Source organism: Acinonyx jubatus, chromosome A2, assembly GCF_027475565.1.
Source record: "Acinonyx jubatus isolate Ajub_Pintada_27869175 chromosome A2, VMU_Ajub_asm_v1.0, whole genome shotgun sequence".
NCBI classification, from domain to species: domain Eukaryota; kingdom Metazoa; phylum Chordata; class Mammalia; order Carnivora; family Felidae; genus Acinonyx; species Acinonyx jubatus.
Window position 1 is genome coordinate 55,282,593 of NC_069383.1, and position 23,922 is coordinate 55,306,514.

Here is a 23,922-nt window from a genome sequence, read left to right on the forward strand (position 1 = left end):
GGCATGTTTAAGGAGCAGCAAATGTGGAGGAGAATGATGGGGTGTGAGGTTCCAGGAGCTTAGAGCCTGATTCCATAGAACCTTGTCACTTACTGTAAAGATTTTTTTTTTTAAGTTTATTTGTTTGTTTGTTTAGAGAGTGAGTGCGAGCACACTTGCATGCATGCAGGGCAGGGGAAGAGAGAGAATCCCAAGCAGGCTCCTGACGCAGATCCATGCAGGGCTCAATCTCACCATGAGATCCTGACCTGAGCTGAAATCAAGAGTTGGACGCTTAATCCACTGAGCCACCTAGGTGCCTGGTAAGGAATTTGGTATTTACTTAGAGTGAAGAGTGAGTTAAAAAGCCACTGGAGGATCAGATTTACATTTTAGTGGCATCACCTGACTGATGTGATAAAAACAGATTGATTGGGCATGGGCTGAAGCAGGGAGTAACTGTTGCAATATTCCAAGTGAGGAGGGGAGCCTGGGGGGCTCAGTCAGTTGAGCGTCCGACTTTGGCTCAGGTCATGATCTCACGGTTCCTGAGTTTAAGCCCTGCATTGGGCTGACTGCTGTGCGCAGAGCCTGCTTCAGAAGCTCTGTGCCCTCTCTCTCTGTCCCTCCCTCTCTCGTGCTCTCTCTCTCAAAAATAAATAAATGTTAAAAAAAAATCCAACTGAGGACAAGAGTGATAGTTCCCTTATGCTCATTTTAGTCAAAACCTACCTTCTGCTCCAGGAAACTACTGATTTTATTTCTTTTTAAAAATCACTATAGATTAGTTTTAGTGGTTCTAGAACTCAATATAAGTGGAAGACAATGGGGGTAATGGAGAGGAGGGGTGGGAAGGAACAAGTGAAGGCTGGGCATGGAGGGGGTGGATACAGCATTCACCAATAAGAAGAGATATATTTTATTGTTCCCTCTTTGTTCGTTTTGTAGTTTGGAAGATATTTTGAGCTGGAACTGTTAACTGCTGTGGGTTAGGCCATATCATGCAGCAGGTCTGAGAGTTCTTAGACGAGCAGAAATGAGATGTGCTGTGTGCCCTACCCTCCTTAGGTAGGAACCTCTCCAAAGGTTTGATTCCACAATCGCCCTCTGTGTGGAATGTACAGAGGACTCTCAGGGCACTGGAGCTTTCATTACCTGGCCTTTTTTGAACTCTCCTCTTTGCTATGAGTCACTTTCCAATAAACTGATGCATATATAATTAATTCTGTTTATTGTGCTACTTGTCACCCCTTTGTTACCATTTACCTTCATCCCATAAAAGACCAGCAAACCAAACTTAAAGCAGTTTCACACCTATATGTCTCTACAATGTCAATAATTCTCTCACCTTTAAAAAGTGAAAAATAATAAGAGTAAATACATTTTTAAAAATTTAAATTCCCTCATAATTCTGCCACACAACTGCTGGTATTTTCATATATGTTGTCTTCATTTTTGTGCACATGCACACCTATTATATATAATTGTAATCATAGTTTACATACGATTTGTGTTCTTCTGTTTTTATCATGATACAGATTTAATTTTAACCATTAGTAAAAAAAACTTTTATTAGTTTATTATGTCACTAAGCAACTACTTAAAAGTCTGAACAAGTTCTGATCACCTGAAGTGATTAACAAATTGGTTGAAAAGATAATGGACACTTAACCTTTAACAACTCTGGAACCTATTACAATGTTTTTAAATATCTTATATATATGTCAATTGTATCTCAAGAAAATGAAAGAAAAATCTTATGTAAGTTAAAAGATGGTTGGTTATATTAAGTGTAATAATTTTTTGGTACATTCAAGCCCTAAGTAACTAAGCATCACCATTACCGAATACAATTTGAGGGCATTCTGTAGAGCTCAGGCCCAGTTACTAAATTAAAAAAAATGAAAAAAGCATCAGCCATACCCTTGAGGGAATCATTGTTTCTTTTCCACTAAAATTAACCAAACTGGCAAAGTATCTACAATAAACATGGACTTTCATATCACTTCCTTACTTTATGGAAATAAGAAATATCACGAACAACATGTGGCACTCTCATTGTGGGATGAAAACAAGGGTAAAAACATATACAATTTAATTTGCAAGTTGATAATAGTAACTAACAGATTATTCAATAAGCGGTGGGCACTCTGGCTGCCAGTATCCATTTATGGTTGCACAAAGTTAGTATTTAACAAGAAAAGTCTGTAATTTTCTTAGACACAAAAACACAACACGTTTTCAAACAAGTTCAAAGTAATTTGTGTCATTAAGCCTTCTGAAAGGTTTTAAGGCCATGATTGATTGACTGATTTTTTAAAGAGAGAGAGAGAGAGAGAGAGAGAGAGAGAGAGAGAGAGAGAGAGAAAGCATGCAAGTGGAGCAGAGGGGCAGAGGGAGAAAGAGAGAGAATCTCAAGCAGGCTCCATGCTTAGTGCAGAGCCCAACACAGTGCTTGATCTCATGACCATGGGATCATGACCTGAGCCAAAATCAAGAGTTAGATGCTTAACCTACTGAGCCAGCCAGGCATCCCTGAAGGCCATGATTTAAAAGAGGGGTTGGCCATTGAAAAAAATATTCATGGTTTTTCATGTCACTGCCACCAACTACTGTCCCAAATGCAATGCAGTTTCATAAAGGACCATCACTGTATTGAAGTCCTGAAGCAAGTCAGTAGCATGCAGCAAGCAGGAGGTTAGTATGAAGTTAGAGGGCCAAGGGCTCTTACAGGAGAATGATTCAAGGGTAGGGCAAACCACACTGTATGCTTCCACCCTGGAAATGAAATTAAGTTAAAATGAGTACTTTGGGGTTGCCCTAAAGAGGAAAAGTGGTCAGAGAAGAGAATCCTACAGGTGTGTATGCAAGAGGCTAAGAATGGATGTGGTTATAACTGTGATAGTGGTAGTGGTATGGGGTTACTTGGGGGAGGTGTAAAGTGTAGACCATTGGAAAGGAAGTATATATGGGATGACTGCGTGGATATCAGCCCTGTATATTTTTAGCACCAACTATAGCATCTTCTTCTTTCATCCAAATCACTTCCTATAACTATCATGTATAAGTTTTTACAAGGGTGAACATTCTGCATCAATACCTTAAAGAGGGCTCTGAACTCAAGAAATAATCCAGTGCAGAGCCATACTTTCTTGTATTTAAAAACAATGTTGAGCCAGGAATATGGAAATAAGAAATGATCTGCTCACTTACCTTCTCCAATGCAGCTTGAACAACTGATTCACTTTCTGTATCTAGGGCAGATGTAGCCTCATCTAAGATCAGGATCTTTGGGTTTCTAACTAAAGCTCGAGCAATTGCGATTCTCTGTTTCTGTCCTCCACTCATTTGTGCTCCTTTTTCTCCTACCAAGGTATTAAATTTCTAATGAAAAATAGGAAAGAGCACAGAAACAGAAGGCAGCATGATCAAATTATTAGAATAGGCAATGACAGGCAATAACAGTTGTGTTTTAATACCACCTTAACCACTACTTCAGCCTGGCTGCTTTTGAACTTTGAGTTGTCCTTTGTGAAAACAAACAACTGTTGGAAAAAAAAGAGTTCAATAAAGAGATGACCAAAGGAAAATTTGGCTAGGACTAAAAGAAATGAGAATGTATGATAGTTAGGATTTTTAGGGAGATTAATAATATTTGAACCAATCCTGAAAGTTTTTAAAGACAGTTTAAAATGTACTGATATCTTTAAAAGAACTGCTGTAATACAAACACATTCTTAACTATCTGAAATGTTTAACAGCAATTTAATATATTATTCACAATTTCCTTCCTGGATATTCTGAAAAAAGGTATGAAAAGATTAATGCAAAACAAACTTCTCAAAATTTTTTTTAGTCTTGGGACACTTTTGGACCTGTGTTTTATTTCCTTTACTTTTTATTTTTTGGGATATACCTCTTTAACAAATGAGATATTTGAGGTTGGAGGTAATTTCTAGAACTAATGAAGCATAGTTGTAATATTGTATTGGGTTAGGTCCATGACCCAAAGCTCATTTCTTCAAGGATATAAATTTAAATAGTTTTCTAAACCTTTGATTTCTAGAGTTTGACCTTTACATTAAAAAAAACACATAGGGGCACCTGGGTGGCTCAGTCGGTAAGCCTCCGACTTTGGCTCAGGTCATGATCTCACGGTTCGTGAGTTTGAGCCCTGCATTGGGCTCTGTGCTGACAACTCAGAGCCTGGAGTCTGTTTTGGATTCTGTGTCTGCCTCTCTCTCTGGCCCTCCCCTGCTCGTGTTCTGTCTCTCTTTCTTTTTCTCTTTCTCTTTCAAAAATAAATAAACATTAAACAAATTAAAAAATAAAAGAATTGGTTTGTTGATATCCACAAAATAGCTTTCTGAGATTTTGACTGAAATTGCACTGAATCTATAGATCAAGTTGGGAAGAACTAACATCTGGCAATACTGAGTCTTTCTTTCCATGAACATGGAATAGCACTGCATTTTAAAAATTCTTCTTTGATTTCAATCTTTATATAGATCTTGTACATATTCTGTTAGATTTATACCTAAGTAATTCATTTTTTGGATGTTAATGTAAATGGCATTGTGCTTTTAATGTCAGATTCCACTTGTTCATTGCATATATATAGGAAAATGATTGATTTTTGTATATTAACTTTGTATCCTGGAGCTTTGCTATAATTGCAGTGGGTATTTTTTGGTCTGTCTTCTTTTACTTAGCATAATAGTTTTCAGATTCATTCATATTGTGTATATCAGCAATTCACTCCTATTTATTTCTGAGTAGTGCTTCACACAACGTGAATCTACCTTAAGCTACCAACTTCAGCAAAAACAAATAAAAACACACAAAAAAACAAAGAGCTCAGTTAATTCTGATTTTCAGTTAACAGTGAATACTTTTCTTAGTGTAAGTACATTTCATACAATATTTGGGATATACTTATGATAAAATCATTCATTGTTTATTTGAAATTCAAAATGAACTGAAAATCTTGTATTCTATCCAACTTTATATCAGTTGCGATTTATCTATTCAGCTGCTGAACATTTGCATTATTTCCAATTTTTGAATATTATGAATAAAGCTGCTATGAACATTCATGTACAGAATGTTCTTGTGGTCACATTTTTATTTCTTTTGGAAAAATATGTGGGAATAGAATGCTGAGTCATAAATGTATTACAAGGTTATTATGTTAACATTATAATAAAGTGTCAAATTTCTTTCTAAAATGACTGTACCAATTTCACTTTATTCAGAATGAATAAGAGATCTGATTGATTTACATTCTCATCAGAAGTTATAATTGCTATTATTTTTAATTTTGGCCATTCTAACAAGTATGAAATGGTATCTCATTGTGGTTTTACTTCACATTTGCCTGGTGACTAATAATGCTGAATATTTTTCATTGGTATATTGTCCATTTCTTTGTGTGTGTGAAATGAAATGTCTATTCAAGTTTTTGTCCATTTTTCTGTTTTATAATTGTGTTTGTTATAAGAGTTCTGTATATATTCTGAGTGCATGTCCTTTGTCAGACCTGTGTATTGTAAATATTTTCTTTCACTCTGTGTTCTCTGTGTTTTAGAAAGTAAAAACTTTCTAAATAGTGTCTTTTAAAAGGTTTTGATTTCAATAAAGTTCAGTTTATCATTTTTTAAATAGTAAATGCTTTTCTACCTAAGAAAAGCTACCTTGGCTTGGTTACATCAAGGTCACAAATGTTTTTCACTTAAGTTTTTGTTTTTGAACTTTGATAGTTTCAGTTTTTATATTTGATTTAAGATCCATGCCACATTAATATGTATACATGGTATGAGGGAAGGGTCACATTTTATTTGTTTTTCCAGAAGGATATTCAATTTTCCCAGCACCATTTGTTGAAAAGACTTTCCTTTCTCCCAACAAATTAACAATGGCCTTGTCAAAAATAATTTCACTAGATATGTGTGGGTCTTTTTCTGGACTCTATTTTTTCCACTGATCTACATTGTGCCATTTCTACTTTCTTAATGCTGTCTTAAAATTACATATTGTAGGTCTTCCAGCTTTGCTGGTTTTTTTTTTCATAACTGTTTTGTCTATTTTTAGTCCTTTAAATTTTCAAACAAATTTTGGAATTAGCAGGTTGATTTCTAGACACAAAAAAGACTTCTGGGATTTTGACTGATATAGCATCAAATTTATCAATTTTGGAAAAACATGTATCTTTAAAAATACGAATTTCTAAATCAATGAATAAGTTACACTCTATTTAGATCTTTAATTTCTTTCAGCAATGTTTCATAATTTTTAGACAGAAGATTTACACCTTACATAAAATTTAGTCTATTTTAATATTTTTTGATGCTATTGTAAATGCCACTTTTTGAGAGAGAGAGAGAGAGAGAGAGAGAGAGAGAGAGAGAGAGAGAGAGAGAAAGGGGAAGGGCAGAGGGAGAGAGAGAATATTAAGCAGGCCCCATGCTCAGTGCAGAGCCTGACATGGGGCTTGATACCATGACCCTGGGATCATGACCTGAGCCAAAATGAGGAGTGGATACTCAACTAACTAAGCCACCCAGGTGCTCTGTAGATGCCGCTTTTAATTTTGATTTCATTTGTAATTGTTGCTATGATTTAGAGATCTAGTTGACTTTTTTTTTATAGTTATAGGTCTTACTAAGATTATTTCTGTTTTAAAAAATTTTTAATGTTTATTTTTGAGAGAGAGAGAGAGAGAGAGAGCGAGCGTGGGGGGGGAGGGGCAGAGAGAGGGAGACAGAGAACTCAAAGCAGCCTCCAGGCTCTGAGTTGTCAGCACAGAGTCCCATATGGGGTTTCAACTCACGAGCAGTGAGATCATGACCTGAGCTGAAATTGGATGCTTAACTGATTAAGCCACCCAGGTGCTCCTAATATTACTTCTTTTTGAGTGACTTTTGGTAGTTTGTGTCTTTCAATGAACTGACCCGCAGCTAAGTTGTCAAATTTATATAAAGGCATAGCCTTGTTCATAGTATTCCTACAACATTTTAATGTCTTTAAGATTAATAGTGATGTACTATCTTTCATTCTTCCCATCGGTAATTTCTCTTCTGTTTTCAGATTCTTCATCAGCCTTGCTACCATTTACTGATTTTATTAATCTTTTCAAGGAAACAGCTTTTGATTTTAATGATTGTTTCTAATATTTTTCTTTTTTTCTTTTTTGCTTTCACTGATTTTTGTTCTAATCTCGATTATTTCCCTTTTTCTGCTTGCTTCGGGTTCAACTTGCTCTTCTTACTCTAGTTTCTCAAGTTGGAAAGTTAGTTGATAGATTTTAGGTCTTTTTTTCTTTTCTAAAAGCAAATACTGATACATAGCAGTTTCATTTTTATTTAGTTAAAAAAGTCATTAATTTTCCTTGAAACTTCCTCTTTCAGCCAGAGATTATTTAGAAGTGAGTTATTTAATTTTCAAATATTTGTGGATTTTCCAGATATATTTCTCTTAGTGATTTCTATACTTTAATTCTATTATGGTTTGAGAACATATATTGTATGTTTTCTTTGAAATTGCAAAGTTGTTTTTTTAACGGCCCAGAATATTGTTTACTTCCGTGAACATTCCATGTGTATTTGAGTAGAATATATTCTGCTGCTACTGGGCAGTGTTCCATAAGTGTCAGTGAGATCTAGATGGTCAGTAGTATTGTTCAGGTCATCAACAGCTGTACTGATTTTCTGCCTACTTGTTCTATCAAGTACTGAAGGCTTCAACTAAAATTGTGTGTTTGTCTGGTTCTCCTTTCAGGAGCAGCAGTTTTTGCTTCACGCATTTTGAAGCTTTTCTTAAGTGCTTAAGCATTTAGATTATAATTTCTGGCTTATGGATCATAGTTTCCTATTTCTTTGTATATCTAATTGTTGCAGAATGTACACTGAATTCTGTGAATGTTATTTTGCAGAAACTCTGAATTCTGTTTTCTTCTGAAAACAAAGTTAATTTTTGTTTTAGTAAGCAATTCAAATATTGCCTGATCATCTTGAACATGTGTAATTCTGGTTTTACGCTTTGTTAAGGGAATCTGTAGAAAGTCTCAAAATTTGGCATCACCCAACCGGTAAGTTCTGTCTCCTCTGGGGATCTTGTCATGGCTTGATTTTGTTAGGGTAGGTCTAGAGTCAGCCTACTCTAAGGTATGGCTTTACTCTTAAGGTGTGGCTTTTTTTGGTGGCTCAGCTATATGTCTGGGGTATTAAAAAATGTTAATGTAATCTCTCCATTCTGGCTGGGCTGTGCTTTCAACAGACTTCCAGTATCTTTATTCTACTCTCAGCTTTGTAGCAGCTGCTCTCTAGTAAGCCTTGGGAAGTCTTATCTTCAGACAAGGATTTCCAAGTGGTGCTTACAGGGACTTCTACCCCCACACCTCACTCCACAGGTCTCTTATTGCCTCTCCAGTTGCTTATGCTGTCCTGAAACTCTATCTCTGTCTTTCAGTTTAGTGAAGTGCCATGTTCTGTCTGGATTCTAGTTCATAGAGATGGGGGTCAGAGGTGTGTTCCTCTGCAGAATTGCTGCAAATTCGTGGAGTTTCCTCATGAGTTTCCTTTCTCTCTGGAATCACAATTTTGTGCTACCTCTTGTCCAATGCTTGGAAACATACATCCTATGCTTTTCTGGTTGTTGATGGGAAAATGCTAGCAAGTATCAGTTAATCCTAATATATTAATTTAAAATATGTGTATATCATAGAAATAATGGCATTTATTTAAACACATATTTCCCCAATTTTTCCATTGGGGATGTCTGGAACTTTTATTTATTCCTGTGCTTACTATTATTTCTCTGCTCAACCATGGCTGTGAAATTTAGTTTCCATCATGAGCCAGTATCTTTAATTTGTTCTTTGGATTATATTTTTAAGATTTATTATTAATTATATAGCAAGGGGCATCTCTGTATAAATACTGGACTTTTAGTAAGGCAAGTAGTAACTTACAGAGTGTGATTTAAGATGTCCCAGAAAATTCCTAATTCCAAGTGGGAAACTAAAGATCTTTGGTGTTTGACGAAGGGAAGTCATTCAAAGTGCCAAAAGAAAGGTCAAAGAAAGGAAGTTTGTTTTCGCAAACTACAAGGCAAAGGATGAGCTTAAGCCATTAATGAGTTTGCTATTCCAATTATGACCATAAATAATGGGGATAAAATGTAATTACTGATATAACAAAAGTTTTTATTAAAAGAAAAAGAAAGAGCAAAAATTATTATGACCCATGGAGTATGGTTTATAAAACATATACACTAAAATAAAGTTTTTTTGTTATTGTTGCTTTTTGATATAGAATTTTATTCTGTACTTTTATTTCAAATCTCATCCTTTCATATTTTACAGGGTGCTCCCCACAATAGTTTCACGTGATACTGAGGAATGAATACTTTGGGAAATGTAAATAAATGGCTTTATAGCTATCAATTTTAAATACCTTTTAGGATCTGATATGTCCTAATATCAAGAATCTTAGTTTACTATATCTCTTTCCAAGTATGATAATACATTTCCTGTCCAATATTGGATCTATGTGCTTCTAAAAATGGTCATAGTTTTCCTTTTGCCTTACCATTGTCTGTGACAGTCCCACTCTTAGCCACAAGATGGCCTTGAAAATCAACATTTGGCAGACATCAATTCTCAGCTTGGACTGATGAATTCGTTTCATATTTCTTTGTTATATTTTAATATATCCTTTGTTTATTTTTCTTTTCCATTTGCAGTGAGAGCCAGTAAGAACTAAATATGGCTTTAAAAAACTGACCTTCAATGATGCATTTCTTCTTTTGGTTGCTGCCATGCTTTCTCATTCATAGATGTTTCATCTAGGACAATTCAGCAGTTATTCACACTTCTCCTACTCTGTAGAAGTTATTGTTTTGTTACCTTATTTTGGAACATTGAACTGCTTTAGCTCTAAATAAGGACACAGGTTACATAGTGTACTTACATTGGGAAACTCCATTATAAAATCATAAGCATTTGCTTCCTTTGCTGCTTTCTCAATCTCTTCATCGGTCACACCATCTCGTCCATATTTAATATTATTATTAATGGTGGTCCCAAACAAAACAGGCTCTTGGCTGACCACTCCAATATGTTCTCGATAATACTGAACATTTAAAGTTCTGATGTCATTCCCATCTACTGTGATCTGCCAATCCAAAGGAATAAATCATGTGGTGATACCTTACACTGCACTGGGTTTAGAGTCTTTTTCTTTAGTTCAAAGTGTAAGCTGAGAAGCAGGCTATTTCAGGAATCAACGACTGACTTCTTTTGATAAAATATTTATAGCATGTGTACTGTCAACAGCCTTTTCTGGTAGATGTGAACCAATAAAACCTCAAAAAAAAAAACACTGGCTTAAAATATTGCCAAACCATTTGAATATCCTTATTTTAAGATCCACAAATTAGGTGCTACATAGATCCCTGGCTATAGGAGCCACAAATGTTGTCATGTAGACACATGTAACAAACTTCAGTTTTGTTAACTTAAGACTAATGTGACCTTTGCATTTTTTTTCTAGGAAATACCCTTTCTTCAACACCTCACTCTGCTGCAAAAGTCAAAAGTGTCTTCTATTCTTTCATATAAATAATAGTAAAAGAATACTGTCTTCTCCATAAATAGTGCCATTACCCATTACCCCACATATTCCAATGACAGAAGCCGAGGTTTGATAATTATAACTCCTGGAGCTTCTCTTTATCACCAACTCTGGAATTCTCTCTGGGCATGAGTATTCTATGCAACTGCTTTATATATGGAATGCTTAACCATAATTTATTTATTTAATATTAACATGGATACATGAATCTAGTATACTCCAAATGAAAACTTAGGAAGTCAAATTTAAATGAACCAGGCTCTAGGAGAATAGATTTTCTTTTAAAAATAACAGTTGAAAATTTGAATAGAAGCATTAAGATTTATGCTTCTGTGACTATCATAGTCTTGTTCTCTATGATATTTACAAGGGTAACAAAGTCAAGTGCAACATTATGGATGACAGAAAAAAATGAGAGAGCATATTTTCTGCAGATATTCTGCTGGGATGTTTTGAGAAATGGAAAAACTTGTAAATTCTGGGTACTACAAATTATGTCATTTTCCTCCATAGCTTTCATCACCTTCTAAAATACTATATAATTTACTTATTTGTGGTTCTCTACTTATTACAATGTAAACTCGATGAGGGTAGAGGTTTTTATGCTTTGCTCATCTATGTTCCCTAGTACCCAGAACAGTGCCTAGCAATAGGTGCTCAATAAATATTTGGTGGATGAATGAATATGCAGGAAAGAAAATGATATGGCTTCTCTCAGGTCCACTGTTAAATCAAAGTTGAGATAGCTGTAAGTTCCCGATAGTAGGTGGTATTTCCTAATTTCATCATGTGGGCTATGCATGATTTTGCTAGGTGCACTTACAAAGCCGTTGTCAGGATCATATAACCTCTGAAGAAGCTGGACTGCAGTACTCTTCCCACTGCCGTTGGGACCAACCAAGGCTACTGTCTCTCCAGACTTAATTTTGAGATTCAGACCTTTTAGGATCTATTGGGATGCAGGGGGAAAAATTCTATATAACTAGGATAAGTGAGAACATGATTCACATATTTTCAGAAATTTAATGTAGAATTATAAACAGAAAAAGAATTCTGTGACACTTAAAAACAAATTTAGACCTTGTTTTGTTTCATGTACATGTATAATAAAAATTTACATAATTTTGGAAAATAATATTTAAAAATGTCTTACCATCTCTCTCTATAAAGAGGAGATCTAGATTAAAAGTACACAAAGAATATTAACTAGCCATAGCAAACTGTTCACATTTTCGGCTGAAATACTTTATATCAATTTCATGACTACTAAGTTAGTAAAAGTTTTTTTCTTTTAATTTGCACCAATTGAATGAAATCTTGCCAGATATCTTCATGAGCTATTTAAGGAAGTTCTTTCTTAAAAAAATATATATTTAACATTATTGAAAAATACAGTAAAACCTTGGCTTGTGAGCATAATTCATTTCAGAAACATGCTTGTAATCCAAAGTACTTGTTTATCAAAGCTAATTTCCCCATAAGAAATACTGGAAACTCAGATGATTCGTTCCACACCCCAAAGATATTTATATGAAAATGATTACAATACTGTAATAGAATATAAAATAACAAAGTAAATACAAAATAGAAAGAAAAATAAACAAATTAAGCTGCACTTACCTGGCTGGTGTGGGGGAGATGAGAGAGAGGAGGCTTATTGTGCAGGACGACTTTCACTATCACTAATGGAATCACTGCTATCTATTGACTCAATGGAATCTTTTTCTGCATGGGGGTCACTGTTACACTTACACGGATGTCGACTACAGTAAAGTATTAATAAACTCTTGTCATACTGTATTTAATGTAACTGGCAATAAAGCAGCAGAGGAAAGGGTCTGTATCTGCAGGCAGCCTGACCTAGAATGAAGCAAAGCATTCCTAAGCTTACTCTTGTATGAAAAAGCAAAGGGCTATCCATAGGGGCTTTGAGGTGACAAAAAAATACACTAGCGCCAGTTGTGAGCACCTTCCAATGTTCTGAAAAATCACTGATTTCTGCCAAACACTACAGCCTGACACTCAGCATCCAAGCATGGGAGATGATCACCCACAATCCCGCATCCCGCAAGAGAAAGAGAGAGAGAGAGAGAGAGAGAGAGAGAGAGACAGAGGGAGAGAGAGAAAACCATTGGCTCCATTGTGATCATGTGACATTTGGCCTCACATTTGGCCTACTATTCGTATTGCAAGACACTGCTCATTTACCAAGTTAAAATTTATTACAAAGGTTTGCTTGTCTTGCGGAACACTCATAGAACAAGTTACTTGCAATCCAAGGTTTTCCTGTTGCAAAGTAAGACAACTGGCAAGACTCCTTAGGTGCTCCCATGAATGAATTCCACTATTAGAAACCCTCCTTTTTTAGTGCTGGATCTCATGGGGACATTGAAACTCAGGGTAGCACTTTAAAATATTTCTCAATGCCTGGAGGTTGCTACCAGCTTTTAGTGTCCTAGGGACTTGCAGTGTGAGAGAAGCCTGACAAATAATGACAGAATGGCAGAAGCCCTACCAAAATGACAACAGCAATCTCGTTGAGAAACTCTCATCTATCTTTGCTTGCATTTATTATGTACTCAGCTTAAAAACATGGGAATCTCTCTTTGGGCTCTCACTTTGATCTCCCTGTTTGTAAATAAACAGACCCTTCAAATAACTTAAACATAAAACTTGCAAAGGGTCAAGCAGAGAAGAATTCTTTGAAGGAGGTGAGAAATTCAGGACTCCTGGTGGGAGTACCTCCTCTATCATCTCCACTTTTACCCTGGAGTTGGTTTCTGTACTTTCATTGGAAGAATATGTTTTATTTATTTAAAGTGGTAACGAATTTCTTTGTTTGAAATTATTCACTCTTCAGCTTAGTAAAAAGGGGTATATTTCAAATGTTCACTGAAAAATAGTTTGAAACCCAGAGAACACTTTACCATGCAATATAATGGCACAATTGGTACTTAAATCTCTAAGAGCCAACCCAAATGTAGTGGCAAATGTGTGTTTCTGTTGAGAAAAATGGTAGAAGGCAACACTATGTCAACAATGGTGATTAAGTAACAAAGATTTCAAAAAAGAGCTTTGAAAAGAGAATTTCAAAGACATAAGGAAAAATAAAGAAGTAGGAGTAGGTAGATCTAGTAATTTGCATAATGCAAATTATGCAGGGGACATTTGGGCACTTTGTAGGCATTAAAGGTTGATGGCAAGAGTAATTTTTATCAATTTCATTTAAAATAATATTGTCCTTTTTGTATAAAATAAGTGTTTTATTAGTAATTACTCTTTGCAATTTTTAACTGTAACTACTTTTTTGGATAAATATACTAATAACATGAAAAGAGGAGGACAGAAGAGACAAACGTTTTCACAAGAACTTGTCAAAGACTGAACAATGGAGGGTAATAAACTCTGGGCTGCATGTGCACCTGTGCACATGTGTGATTGTCTGCATGTATCTAAAAGTGAGAAAGTACCTGAGACATAAATGCTGGCCCAGTAAAGCTCTTAGGAAAAGGAGAAGGAAAAGGCACAACACATGCATAATTCCTCAGGTTAGAGACTCTGAGGTTAAAATGAGTTACCTTTGTTGAGTGGGATAATATTTGGGGACCACCAATAGGTGATGCCATCAATCCAAGACATTTTGGTGTGCTCCCAAATGCAGTGAAGGAATTTCAGGGAGTTGAAAATGTTTTAGTAAGCTGAATGTAAAAAAGAGGCTGTGAAATGTAACTAGCTCTTCCAGAGTTATTTGTCCATTACTGATCTATCTTTCCTTCCTTCCCTCCTTCTTTCCCTCCCTCCCCACCTTTCTCTATCTTACTTTCTCCTTTCTCTTTTCAAAGAAGAGTAGCAAAATCTTGGTCAAAATGATCCTAAATACTCTCTTAAGAAGAGATCTTAGCCAATAAAAGACAATATCAGAGTACTGTACAATTCTGTAATTAAATTAACCTACCTTGATAGATGGTCTTGATGGATAACTGAAAGAAACATTTTTAAATTCCACAGTTCCTTCTATGCATTCTGGTTTATATCCTGTTGTTGAAAAATTATCTATAGCAGGTTTCTTAGAAAAACAAAGAGAATGTTACAAATCTTCAAGGGACTAAGTTGACATTCTACATCCTAAAAACAATTTAAAGATGGTTTACTTTTACAATACTTTCTTTTCTGCTTCCAAACTACATTGAGTTAGACATAAAGGTTTCAATAAAACACAATGCCCTTGTAGAAGAGTTAAAACAATCTCTTTGCATATCTAATTATCCAACGTGGATTTTGCCCATCTTTTGTTTTAATGAAATGAATGTATGTATTTTTTTGGTTTCTTTCTTGCAGTAATTGTAGTTATCTTTCAAAGCAATGTGAAGTCTTACCTTGTCAATAACCTGGAAAATATTAAAGGCGGCTCCCCTGGCTATAGTGAAGGTTTCAAAGCTAGGGGCTGCTGTTCCAATGCAGTAGCTACTATGGATTACACTAAAAAAAACCTATAGGAACAAGAAAATAATATTTAATCTTCCTCAAATATATAAGAGACACAATAGAATAAAGTGTATATTTGGTTGACACTCAGAGAGATATATTAGAGAAATTAGGTAGGAAAGAATGCAAGCTGCTGCCAAACATAAAGGAAACACAAGTTAATCCAATTTTACATGGCTTTTTCTTAATGTGGAACAACTTTTAATTGTCGCACAGTCTCATTATCACCTGCTGGGAAGCTTGAGCACGAAAATCTGTTTACTGAGGAAGGCTCACTGGTTGAGTGAGGAGGTAAGCTGCACTCCCTCCCTGCTGGTCAGTCAATTCCTTAAACTTTACAGAGAAGGATGGGATACATTTCACTTACATAGAGACATTGTACTATTTCTGTCCAAACTTCTGAATTCTTATATTACTGGACATCTTTCAGTTTCAGACACATATATCTTGGCAAAAAATCAAATAAATAAAGTATCCCATAAGCCAGGTGCTTTTTCCCTATTTTTACAAATGAGGAAGCTAAGGCTTAGCAAGTCATTGGCCTAAAGTCACATATAAATTGAGGAGTAAGGATGTGCCCCAAATTCCTCATGCTCAAATTTCATTTATATAAAAGTCTTAATTATGAAAGTCTCAAATCTAAAAGATGACTTTAGTTGACAGAAATCTACATAAAATGGGAAGGCCAAATGAGAACTGAAGTATATAGACCAGATCAATTCAGTTCAGCAAGACAAACTGTCTTTAATCCTGAACTGAATTGTTTATTGTCGAAATTTGGGAGGATGACCGAATAAACTCAAATTCAATGCATAACCCTAAGAGTTAAAAAAAAATCTAAATTGTGATGTTGGAGAGAGCTGTAGATGATAATTCTGTTTTTAACATTAGTATATGCTGAAAGGACAGAGGAAGGTCAGGAGAGTTTTATCTACAGAATATTACCAGAGGAAGCCATTCAGCAAGGTGAATGTAGAGTCTTGTCTTACCTCAGCAAGCTTGAAAGGAGAAAGTCTCACGAGAGAATGGCCTTTTTGACTGCTGGATTAAGAAAACTCTACATCCCAGGGGAGAATTCAGTTATGATTCTTCTAAAAGTATGATGCTTTTAAAGATATGCTGGATGACTAAATCCTGCCAGTTCATAGATATAATTTAAAGATATACCCAGATAATTTGAAAGAAACAAGTATTTGTTTGTTAAAAACATTCATCTTTGAATATTCATAATTATTCAAAGACAGCTTTTGTCTAAACTCTAGATAAGAAGAGATTACATAGGCAAGTTACCTTTGTTCTTAAATAAGACTTACAGCAAGAACAGTTCCGATGGTATAACCAGGTTCTCCACTAAGAATCAAAGAGGTGCCATACCAAAAAGCAAGTCCATAGGTTCCATTCATAAAGAAGTATACTGCACCAAGAGAGAGTTTTGAAGCTATAGCCTTTCTTATGCCAACATCCTTTGCATCTTTTAGATTCTGTGTATACCTTAAAAAGACAAGACACAATGTAATAGACTTTGGGGAAAATAAAACCAAGAAAATATTATCATAATTAAAGGAACAGACCTTTGAATTTCTTTTTCCTGGGCTCCAAAGGCTACAACTGTTCGGATGGATGACAAGACTTCTTCTGCCACAGCCCCAGCTTTGGAATAGGCATTTAATTCCTTACTGGACAATGAGATCATTATCTGTAACAAACCAAGACCACAGTTAACCAAAAGATGACCCTGAGGCAGTAACAATGTGCAGAGAACTTAATTCAGGTGGAATCTAGAATAGCAGAATTTTATTATTGAAAAGGTACTTAGTATCATTTAATCTAATTTTCTGTTTGCAAACGGGGAAAGCAATGGCCAGAGATATTAAGTGACCTTTTAAAGTCTCACAGCAGTGAAAGAATTTAGTGTGACATAATCTTCAATCTAAATCTCTACTCTGTCTTCTACAAGCAGAGCTTCCCTGTTTTCTCTCTGTATTTTTAAAAATTTAGAATATGTGTACTTATGCTAACACAATTGGGAAAGACGATTTGGAGATGGGTTTTAGGGACATAGACCTTTTCAGGTGTACTATGGAAACTGGTGAGCCTGATTTGACTTGATTTATTATCATGTAAAAAGCAAGTCTTCCAGAGGCTATGGGTCACAGTACCAGGCAGAAGAAGATAATCCTGCATATGTCTGGAGTGTGACCCCTGAAACTATTATTGCATAACACAGCCTACCTAGTAAGTGCTATATCTCCAGCACTTAAGAGGTGAGATTTCAGAGACAGAGAGGAAGGAGAATATCATTCTTATCGTTATTAGGCAGGTTTTAAAATTTTTCAAAATTTTAAAATCAGAATGTGCCTTTTTCTCTATTACACATTCCACTTACTACTCCTTTAATTAGTAACAGATTTCATTTAGTAATTAGCACAATGGTTCAATGAAATGGAATAGGAGGAAAACTGTCCACTGAGCTGTGAGTCTTAAACTATTGCCTACTCAAATAACAAATCTATCCATTTTCAAAACACATTCCAAATAATTGGAGATGATTTTATGTAAGACATGCTTGGACAGTTGTTAAAGTCAGAAGGTAGCATAAACTGAATAATACTTATTTTCTGAATTCACTTAAAGATAATTATTCCTATCTCATTGGAGAGGAAGCAGCACCTAGCAATAACCACTGTACATAGTGAGTGTTTAATAAATGTTTGCCAAATTAAATTGAACCAAAGGAAGCTGGAAACCACCCACCCTGGCTTCTTTAGTCATTTGAATAACTTTGACCTTATTTGCTTCTTCCTTACAACCAGTTCATACAGTAGCAGAACTGTATTTCCCACTGTTGTTCCTTTGAAACTTCTTGTCCACTTTGCTTCCCTGAGCAATTTTAAGTTTAGGCTCTGATCTTAGTAACACATAGTGGGTAATCTTCCTACTGAGTGGGTCCTAATTTCAAATATGCTGGGGATGAAGATTTTGACAAGGGTTACAAGGTCAATCCTAAAAGTCATACTAAATAAAGATTTCTTGTCTAAACATTGAAGTCTATCAAGAAATCATTCAACTATAGAATATTTTTATTGCTGTAAATTCTTGTTTGATTGGATCTGTATATTGCTACCAAATAAACTCTGAATTTTATGGCTTTGATTTCAATAAAGAACAATTGGCTTTGCAAAATTAAAAACCCCATCTATCCCTAAGAATACATGGTGCCTCCAATCTAGGAGATGGATATATACATTGGTTGAATTGTCAGGCTTGATTTAGAGAAAGATATTAGGGACATATGTATTGCTTTTGGACTTCACAAAGAGCATTGCTTTCAAATCCAGGCTATACATGATTAATATCTTGTGCTATGCTCACACCAGCACTAGAAACATAATTTAACATGAAAATGCATAATTTATTTTAAAAATTGTATCAGATTTATATAGTACATAAAAGTAGACATTAAGCAGACATTTTCAATGTAATTCAAGTCTTATAAAAATATGAACTTGAAATGGCTGACATAAAAAAATGTTTACAGTTTTAGCAGTTTCTTATTCTGTTTTAATGAAATGAATTGTACACATTTATCTGGACATTTAGAACACATAAGGCTCTTTGAAAATCCAATGTATAATGGCATAATTCTTTATCCATGCTATCATTTGAAGTTGCGCTAGGCTACCAAATGAAGAGGAATGCTTTTGTTTTGTTTTGTTTTGTAAGTAGGCTCCACACCCCATGCATAGTCCAATGTGGGGCTTCAACTCATGACCCTGAGATCAAGACCTGAGCTGAGATCAAGAGTCAGACACTCAACCAATTGAGCCACCCAGGTGCCCCAAGAGGAATGTTTTTTAATGTTAGTAACCTCTTTAATGTTAGTAACTAACCTTATTGTAGCCAAATAACTTGAAGACAAAAGGGTGATTAATAGTGAACAAAATCAAAAGTATTTGTGATGTATAACATCCCTATTTTTAGACATAGGAACTGAATAGAAATGACTTTTTTGACAAACTTGATAAAAAACCTAGTTCATATTCTTGCTTCCAGTCAACACTGCATTAGCCATCTTGCCTACCCTAGAAAACATGGCTGCTGAAGCAATTATAAGAGGTGAGGTGGAGAGAGTCACCAGGGTGAGTTTCCAGCCCTTGACCAAACCAATCGCCAGGCCAATAGAAAAAGTAGACATGTTTTGAAACAACAGAGCAATCTTGTCTCCAATACCATCATTGATTTTGTTGATGTCACTGAAACAAATAAATAAATGCATTTAAGTCATTGATATATCATATATGGAAACAAAGTTGATATACTACAAATCCATCCTCTTACTCAGTCATACGAGTGTTAAGTTCACCAATGTCACAACCATCAAACCAGCTGATATCCTGTGCCAAAATTGAATGGAAAAACTGTTTTCGAATTCTTTTGGTTTGTCGTGCTGCAGTCATAACCCAAAAGGAAATCTGCATGTAGCCAAAAACCAAGGCAGTAACTCCAATTCCAATATAATATAGGGTCAACCTGAAAAAAGATTATTGGAAACATTAGTGAGACTCAAGTGCAGTTTTTTCCCTTTGTTATCAACAACAACAACAAAAGAAATCTACCATAATATTTGATTGAGAGAATTTGTGCTTTAGCCTATAAAATAACTAAAAATAAACCTCCATAAGAATAAATAAAATACACTGAATATAAAAATTTAGGTTTCCCTAGTCTAGAATATGTCTCTCTTACATTACTAGTAGAAATTAGTATTTTAAAACATTTGTTATTTATATATTCTTTCAGTAATTTTTAAAATTTTCATTTGAAAAGTTACATTGACATAATTAAGATAGCTGTATGTGGAACAGGTAGATAAAGAAATGAAAGTAGTCAAAAACAGTGTATAAAATATTTAATATATATATGTATATATACTATTAAATATAAAATTCAACTTTAGGAATTTACCATAAGGAAATATATAAAAAAGATTAATCTAGATGGATGGTCATGTTAGCATTAACAACAATAAAGAAAAGCTGAAAACAATCTAACAGTAGACCAGATAAATACAGTCATTTAAAAAATGTATACTGGGTACCTTCTATCTGTGAGGTTTTAGAGATATAGTCATGAGCAAGATGATAAGGCCTTATTCATGAAAAATTTACATTCTGGTGGGAGGAGACAGACAATACATATAGAAAAATAATTTCAGGTGGTTCTATGAGGGAAATAAACAGGGTGATAAGTCACAGACTAACCAATGGGTAAAGGTGAGTCGGGAGAGCTGGTACAAATAGAGTGGTTAAGAAAACATTTTTTGAGGAAGTGATATTAGAGCTGGGATACAAAAGGTAAAATGGAGCCACACATAAAAATAGCAAGAAGAGTGTATTCTAGGGAAAAGAAGAAGAATAAGGTCTGAGGCAGAAAAAAAGCTTAGCATGTTCCAGGAACAAAAGAACTCCAAAGTGGTATGAAATGATTAGGCCAGAGAATTTAGCAAATATTGTAGGGTGACCACGGTGCATTGCACAGATTTTATTTTAAGAGAAGAAGTAGACCATTGGAGATCTAAGCATGGGATGACCTTATCAGTTCAACTTTTAAAAAGATCAGCTGGCCCCTCTATGGAGAATGAATGGAAATGAAAGCAATGGAAGCAGGCAGTTTAGTTAGGAGGATATTGCAATGGCCAACGTGAGAAGGATAGGGCCTTGAATAAAGATGCAGCTTAAGTATAAAGAAGTGGAAAGATTCTAGTTACATTTTTGAAATATAACAAACTGGAATTGCCAATGTATTGGATGCGAGGAATGTAGGAAGGGGAGAAATTAAGGATAACTACTTAGATTTTGATTTGAGCAACTGGGTGAAAGGTGTGCCATGTACAGCCATTGATGGCTGGGAATGGAACAGATCTGTAGGAGATATCAAGGGTTTTGATTTAGATATTTTAAGACTGAGATGCTTAGTAAACATCAAAGTGGAGATCAAGTAAGAAGCTGAAAATGAGAGTTAGGAGTACTTGGAACAGGGTCTAGGCTAGAGATGTAAATTTGAAAGGCATCAGCTTGCAAGTGGTAATTAAAGGATTGACTGAGACCACCCACAGAGGGAGAGAGTGTGTGTGTGTGTGTGAGTGAGTTAAATGCAGATAAAAAAGATAAGAGGACCAAGGAATGAGCTCAGGTACTCTCCAAACATGGTAGTTTGGGGTGAAGAGAAAAAGCCTGCAAAGAAAGCTGAGGAGTGGTCAAGGAGGTAGGTGGAAAGCCAAGAAAGTGAAGTACTCAGGAAAACAGAGAGAAACATTCAACTGATCCCCATTATTCCCAGATTCTGTGTTGGCAAATCTGTGTGCTCACTAAGGCTTATTTTTAACCCTGAAATGAATACTCAGATGTTTTCATTGTTACTCATTGACATGCATAGAGTGCCAAAAAATTTGAGTTGCTCAACAAAGATGATCCCAGCTGAAGTTGAACAAGGCAACACTCTGCCTGCTTGTTTTAGTTCTCACATTGTAAACAAGTGTCATTTTTTGTGACATATGTAGTACCACGTTTTTCTAATTTTTCTATTTTTTTCTTGATGATTTCACTATTTAAAATGACTCTTAAGCAGCATGCTGAAGGGCTATCTAGTGTTTCTAAGTGTGAGAAGGCTGTGGTGAGTCCTATGGAGAAAATATATGTGTTAGATAAGTGTTGTGTAGGCATGAGTTATAGTGCTATTGACTATCAGTTCAATGTTAATGAGTCAACAATATATATTAGATAAGATGTCTTTAAACGTTAATACGCACAAAATGAGGTTATGTGTTGACTGATGAAAATGTTGTGACCAGAGGCTCACAGGAACTTAATTAACCCTGTGTTTGACCTAGGAACAACAGTTTAATATTTCTAATTCAGTATTCGTGACTTTAATAAAACAAAAATATTGCAAATAAACAGAACTGGATGTTTTCTAATAAGAGAGGCTTTATAAGGACAGCATAAAACACAAGAGGTTTAATGAAAATCACCTTACTGAATTTTTTTACTGTTGTGGGGAAAATGTTTATAATATTATAAGTAAAAATGGGTTGTAAAAACAAATGAGAAGAAGAAATGCAAGATCTGCACACTGGAAATTATAAAACATTGTTTGGAAAAATTAAAGATCTAAAAAAATTGAGAGGTAATCCATGTTCATGGATTAGAAGACTCAAAAATGTTTTCAAGGTGACAATATCCCCAAACTGATGTATGCAATCCAACTGATCAATGCAATCCCTCTCAAAAATCCCAGTAGGCTATTTGGCAGAAATTGGCAAGATGATCCTAAAATGTATGTAGAAATGAAGAGAACTCAGAAGAGCCAAAATGATTTTTAAAAGGAACAAAGTTGGAGGACTTACATTTCCTGATTTTATTTATTTGTTTGTTTGTTTGTTTATTTATCCATTCATTCTCTAAAACTATACTAATCAAAACAGTGTGATACTAGTATAAGAACAAACATATCAATAAACGCAACAAAACTGACAGAACAGAAACCTTTACATTTGGACAGCTGATTTTTAGCAAAGGTGCCAAGGAAATTGAAAAAGGAGAATAGATAAGTTTTTCAAGGACTTAGTGCTTGGGACAAATGGATATAGTCACATGCAGAAAAGTTAGAATCTTACCTCATAACAGTCACAAAAATAAACTGAAAATGGACCATAGACCTAAGTATAAAAGCTAAAATATTCAAAGTCCTAGAAGAAAACGTAGGAGAATATCTTCAAGATCTTGGGTTAGGCAAAGAATTCTCAAATCCAAAGGCACAATCGATAAAAGAAAAAAACTTGATAAATTGTACCTCATCATCAAAACTTAAAATTTTTGTGTTTCAAAAGAAACCTTTAATAAAATGAAAAGGCTAGCCATAAACTGGAAGAAAAAACTTGCCAATCATACATATGACAAAAAACTTGTATCCCAGAACTTATAAAATAGAACACTCATAATTCAATAATAAGAAAAGGCACAATTAAAAATAGTCTAAATATTTGAACATTTAACCAAAGAAAATATATGAATGCTTAAAATGTATTGAAAAAAACTTCTCATTATTAGTCACTAGAGAAATGCAAGTTAAAGCCACAATATGATACCACTTGACACCTATTACCAAGGCTATAATAAAAAAGACAGACAATAAACAAATATTGACAAGGATGTGGAGAAATTGGAATCCATATACATTGTTGGTGAAAAAGCAAAATGGTGTAGCCAGTTTGGAAAATGGTTTGGCAGTTTCTTTAAAAGATAAACATAAACTTACCATATGACCAATAGCATAACAAATACAACAGATCAAAAATGTTAAGAATGTTTCTTTGTAAATTTCAAAATCTTTTAATAACTGTATGCAGACATATCTCTTCATTTTATTGTCCCTTTTATTATCTGTTCTTTAAATGGATGCTACTATTTTCCAAAATTCTTTGTAAAAAGCTCAAACCTCATCATTATACATCAGAACCTCAGTTTAATACTGTAAGAATAGAATTCAGTAAAAGGCAATACACTGGATCTCAACAAGGAATTTTCAAAAGACCCACTATAAAGAAATTTTATGTAAGAGTTGCTAAAAAACAGAATCAACATTCAAAGAGAGTTCACGCTGCAGCAAAGTACAACTGGAGGGGGTGCCATTTACACTGCATGCTGTCCAATACAACTTATTGTGTCAAGGAAAATATTCCATATCTGTGATAGACAAGATGACACCAGCCAAATGTGGCTACTGAACACTTGAACTGTGACTGAAAATGAGGAACTAAACATGTAAT

General features: G+C 34.8%; 1 protein-coding gene across 1 annotated transcript in view; it reads right to left on the reverse strand.

Annotated features, from left to right (window-relative positions):
* The window catches only part of ABCB5 (ATP binding cassette subfamily B member 5), a 107,972-nt gene that overhangs the window by 75,094 nt on the left and 8,956 nt on the right, over positions 1–23,922 (reverse strand). Inside the window, exons 5-13 of the mRNA XM_053218319.1 lie at positions 19,434–19,625; positions 19,177–19,348; positions 16,667–16,791; positions 16,409–16,586; positions 14,987–15,100; positions 14,566–14,676; positions 11,434–11,559; positions 9,948–10,151; positions 3,193–3,363 (exon numbers count right to left, since the gene is read on the reverse strand). Of these exons, the coding sequence (XP_053074294.1) occupies positions 3,193–3,363; positions 9,948–10,151; positions 11,434–11,559; positions 14,566–14,676; positions 14,987–15,100; positions 16,409–16,586; positions 16,667–16,791; positions 19,177–19,348; positions 19,434–19,625 (1,393 nt within the window). The remainder of the gene's footprint in view (positions 1–3,192; positions 3,364–9,947; positions 10,152–11,433; positions 11,560–14,565; positions 14,677–14,986; positions 15,101–16,408; positions 16,587–16,666; positions 16,792–19,176; positions 19,349–19,433; positions 19,626–23,922) is intronic.